The sequence below is a fragment of the Arachis hypogaea genome, chromosome 10 (genome assembly GCF_003086295.3).
Source record: "Arachis hypogaea cultivar Tifrunner chromosome 10, arahy.Tifrunner.gnm2.J5K5, whole genome shotgun sequence".
NCBI lineage: Eukaryota > Viridiplantae > Streptophyta > Magnoliopsida > Fabales > Fabaceae > Arachis > Arachis hypogaea.
Window position 1 is genome coordinate 70,924,659 of NC_092045.1, and position 5,636 is coordinate 70,930,294.

The window sequence follows — 5,636 nt, forward strand, 5'->3', positions numbered from 1 at the left end:
TGTCCACAAAAGAGCTGCCCGCATTTGAAAGATCTCATTCTTTGACGCATCATAGGTTTCGACCCCTTTTTCCCACAACAACTTCAAGTCTTCTATCAATGGTTGTAGATACACATCAATGTCTTTACCAGGTGATTGTGGCCCAGGAATAAGCAAAGAAAGCATACAATATTCGGGTTTCATGCACATCCACGGAGGCAAGTTGTATACCATCAGCATCACGGGCCACGTGCTTCATGAAATGTTCATGCTACGAAATGGGTTGAACCCATCACTTGACAAGCCTAGTCTAATATTGCGAGATTCTCTTGCAAATTCTTCATCGATTTCATCAAGATTCTTCCATGCCAAGCCATCAGCAGGATGCTTTAACGTCCCATCTTTTACGCGCTCCTCATCATGCCACCTCAGACTTGCTGCCGTCTTTGAGCACATAAATAATCTCTGAAGTCTTGGAATTATAGGAAAGTATCTCAGAGTCTTTGCAGGAATAGGACGACCTTTCTTGTCAGGTTGGATCTCGCTATTATCATTGGAATTTTCAGTATATCGAGAAGTTCCACACACACGACATTGTTTTTCATCCTTTAGTTCTTTTCTATACAGGAGGCAATCATTAGGACAAGCATCAATTTTTTTATAATCCAGACCTAAATCTCTTATCATAGACTTTGTCTTATGGAAAGATGAAGGTATGTTAAGCTCAGGCATTGCCTCTTTCAATAGCTCAAGAAGTGAAGTGAAGGAGGCATTGCTCCAACCGTGCAAACACTTTAACAAGTACAGACGGATGGTAAAAGATAACGTAGAAAATTTCTTGCAACCCGGGTATAACTCTTGACTGGCCCCATCTATTAAATTGTAAAACTTTTTAGCCTCTTCATTTTGACCTACAGTAACACCCTCAGCATGAGATACATCTCCAAATGCATCATTAAGCAGACCTTCGATGTCATCGCGTGCACCTTCTTCATCATCCGTGTCATCGTCAACCGCCATCGGAATTGCCCATTCGCCATGATTAATCCACGTTCTATATCCCTTAACAAATCCGTCGGCTACTAAATGGTCGAATACCACATCTCTTCTATACCAATTAATGTTACAACACCTCTTGCAAGGACATTGAATTTGTCGTCCGTTCGGTTCTCCCTCAGAGTATGCAAAGTCTAAAAAACTAATAACACCATTGATATACTCTTCGCTATACCTCGGTAGATCCATCCAATCCTTTGGCATATCACAAAACCTAATCGATAATTATTAAATTTTTTAGACGGAAAATTTATAAGGGGTCGCAAAGTGAAGATTAGAAGAATAGAGGAGGCAGGGTGTTATTCGCTACAAAGGGAATGGGCAATGAAAAGGACATTCAAAGACTTGTAACTAGGTTGGGAAATAGTTCCTAGTCTTAGAAGTAATTCTCTAGAAACCCATTGAGGTAAAACAAATGAAGAGAAACATAGAATTTATAGTACAAATATAATAAGTTAAATTGCAACTTCAAAACTAACAAATCAAAAGAATTAAAGTATGCATTGTACCTTGCCATGACACGATCAATGTTTTGACAAACTCTTCTTCGAAGACCTTAACCAAAAACTTTCGCCTTCAACCTTAACGACGAATAACTGTAAAAATTAAATTGATATAATCAAACAGATTTGGGACCCAACAGCAGCAGCAGCGATTAAATCATTCAACAGATAACGGCAATCTAATGGATTAAAAATACAAAATATTATTGTGTAAAACTATTTTATAAACAGCACGAAGGTGGTCTTTAATAATGAAAAGAGCTGTAATAATAGTAATTTTTAGGGAAACAGTTCTAATTAACTTTATGCAAGCTGATATGGTAAAATCTGTAACTTTATACCTTATAGAAACCTTTAAACTTGTATATATATATATATGAATCTATGTCAAAACAGATTCTTCAGGCCATAGGTAAAGCGTTTCTCCCTTTAGTTTTGCAAATACTATTAATATCCACAGAGAAAAGGGGTTGGGGGAGGAAAAATAAAGTCATAAAGTATTGTGGATTTCAGTTTAGCATGTCATGAGATATTCCTTGTGTACTAGGCCATAGTCCCACACTAAGCAAACATTTACTTCAACCCCATAACCTTAGAAAATGTAGAACATTAAGATATGACTACTGTTAAGGCTTTCAGAATTTTAGGATAACAATGTCCCTAAGGAAAAGACAGGCACTTCAATAATTAGAAATTAACTTCTATAACTCATTTGGGCACCATTTCCGAATCAAAATTTGAGATCTACAAGCATGTTACCTGATTAACAGCAGAAATGAAGATATTTGTTTCCCTCTGGATCCCACACAGCAACGCCCTTTGCTTGAGAAAACACAATGGGAATTGGATAGTAACTGCATTTGAATCAGAAAAGATCATTTCAATATCATAGGTGCAGTCTAAACAATCACTCTTAGCTCCATCAGCTAGTTTTTAATCCATACAAATTTAGCTTCATAAGAGGACAAGCTTCTGAATTCTACCTCAGTCGATTATCTACTTACTACGTGTAGTTTTCTACAAGACCAAGAGACTAAATTAGAGCGAAAAACACACAATTCTAAAATTGATATTCGATCCTCTAGGTCACACGTCCAATTAGAATAACAAAACCATAGATTCTGAAGTTTATGTTGTTGTAAAAGCCAAAGCCATGTTCTTTTGTTCCACTCAAGTATCTCGAGACTATTTTAACAGCTTTCCAAGGATTAAGCAAATGCTTATGCATGAATTGACTTCGAATGCAAATGGAGAAGGATATATGAGGCCTTGTAAAGGATAAATTTTTGAATGATTAAAAAAATTTTAGACAAATTTTAAAATGCAAAACAATAATTAAAAAAAAAATTGAATGATTAAATCTTATAAGTAGTTGATAGCACACCTTTTTTTACCATGTCCAAATAATACTCTTCTATAGAAGATTCAAGTAATTTCTTAAGATAGTATTTATTTTTAGATACTAAAACTAAAATTAGGAAATTAAAATTTAATATTATGTTTGATGGCCAGAAATTAAAACTAAAATTTTAGTTTCGACATACAAAATTTCAATACCTCAAAAAAATGAGAACACAAAGAACTAAAATTTCTAAAAACAGAAACTAAAAATTTGATATTTTTTTATTTAACTAAATATATTTTAATAAATATTCTTATTTCTTATTCATATTTATTTTGAACCAAATAAAATACCAAAACATAACTGAATTCTATATATTTTATATCAAATATAATAATATAATACATAGACTTAATTTAATCTCAATATATAATACACAGACTTAATTTAATATTAGACGCAGCCTTAAAGAAAACTCATTCATGTTCAGTAGAACTTTAGTGTTCTTACTTAAGTTCATATTTGTTGAAAACAGGAAGTTCATATTTGTTGAAAACAGGAAAAGTTCATTTGCTACACAGATGCGAAAATCTATTGGCAACTCAAATGGAGAAACAGTCAAATAGTAAAGTTGAATGTAAGTGTTTCCTAAAGTGAACTTTGTACATAATATGAGAATGTAATATACATATTGGCCTTAAATAATTTAAAAAATTATAATAATGAATTATACTTTGAATTATCTGAATGCACTGTGGCTCACTTAATGGATCACTATACATCAAAAGGAGGCTCAGAGCCTCAGACATTGAACTTCTATCCATAATTTGATTTGAATTGGGATCACATAGGAATACAATTAAACTCGCCACTTCTTTCATCAAATCTAGTAAGGAGGGCAAGGTGCAGAGTTGAGGGAGAGAAAATTTGATTTAACAATCTTGAATTTGTTGTAATTTGATTAAGATCTGAGTTGAAAATATTTTTGATTGAAGAGGATGGTGAATTATTTGCAGATTCAGCCATTTATAGATTAGAACCTTAAACTACTAATACTATGACATAGTTTTAATGAATCTTGCACAACAAAAAGTTATGAGCTGAGTGTTTGAACAAAACCAAAAAGTGAAAGAAGTAAAAAAGAAGAAAACTGAAAAATGATATTTTAATGAGAACTGAATTACAAAAGTATATTATTAAAAATGAAGTAAGACAACTCTATGTCAGTATATTATTAAAAGAAAGCCAATTACTGCACTAACAGTTTAAAAGAAAAAAAATAAAGGATCAAAGAGAAACATTTAATCAGGTACAAAAACTTAGAGTCATACTTATGGAAAGACACTGTCATCACTCTATCAGTAGTGTAAAAGGCCTCTTCAACGCCATCACCGTGGTGAACATCAATGTCAACATACAGCACACGCTGCACAAACAATATATTCAGAAAAGAAAAAGATTTATGGTGAATTTTACAAAACAAGTAAATACCATTAGTGCCTGATGGGAAGTCATTGCAACTTAGTGCATCAACACTAGCACTGAATTAGAAAACATCAAGACTACGAACTAGATAATGAAAACATGGAAATAAGTGATGTTAAAACAGAAATGACAGAAATTATTGCAAAATCTAACCAAAAATTAGTTTAACCACAATGCCAAGCATGCTCTGACACCAAAGAGCAATCAAAATTAATCAAAAACTCATTGTCATAAGTATAGTATTCCCTCTATATCCATATACATTGAGTCACAGGTATACCAAAATCCAAAAGCGATATAATTTCGGAATCCATAGAGTAGCAACAAGCAAGTATTAACACAAATAATACATTCCAAGAGTGTTCCAAAATATTGTTGAACAAATAAGTCTTTTTTTCTTCATATTTTCTTATTAATTCACAACAACCAAAACCAACACCCAATATAAAGAGAAATAAGTGGCTAATCAACTCTAATATTATTGAACACAAACTAACAATACATAATAAAACTCAGGATCAAGCTCTTCTAAAGTGAGGAAGTTAGTAAAATAAAAAAGTGATAGCCTAAGTAGTGAGACTCACACAGGATAGAAATTACAAATTTAACAATGATTAACCCCTTACTTTATCGCGTTACGAATCTCTAGATGATCTACAATTGGCACAACTGCACAAGAAAGAATCTAATGCAATACTAAAAATCTGATGAGGACACCATAAAACTAGCAACGAATCATAAAATTTCTTTAACAAAGTCCACAAACTCTTTGTATCACTTCTAATAAAAACAAGAATTGTTTTTATATTATTAATATTATTAATTTCTTATACTATGTTCTGTATTAATCAGATTTCTTTCTTTCAATTCAATTTACAATTCACCTCACCTTTCTTCTTCCTCTTCTACTTCTTCTCTACTCCTTGTCTTCTTTTCATTCTTTACATTCTTCACACCATTTCTGTTTCTGGCTAACCAAGAAACAATTCAAACTGCAACAACTCTGTTAGAAACAGGAAGCTGAAAACAGGAAGCTGAAAATAGAGAAACGAAAGCCAACTTATTCATTGAGAAATCACAGAAACAAAAGCTTACTAACGCTGCATTTGGATTCAGTCTCAGAAACAAAAATACACAGAAAATACACAAACTGTATATTAAATCACAGTTCACAAACCCTAAAATACCACACATCTTCATGAATAACAGCATGCATGTTACCAAATTACAGTTCACAGACCCATATTTCAGAGATTAAAAGCCCCAAATTA

The 5,636-nt window shown here is 32.7% G+C and overlaps 1 protein-coding gene across 1 annotated transcript; it reads right to left on the reverse strand.

Moving 5' to 3' along the window:
• Positions 1-234: 234 nt before the first annotated feature.
• LOC140175662 (uncharacterized) lies at positions 235-1,239 on the reverse strand. The gene has a single exon (XM_072204193.1). The coding sequence runs from the start codon at positions 1,237-1,239 to the stop codon at positions 235-237; it is 1,005 nt and encodes a 334-aa protein (XP_072060294.1).
• Between the last annotated feature and the right edge of the window lie 4,397 nt (positions 1,240-5,636).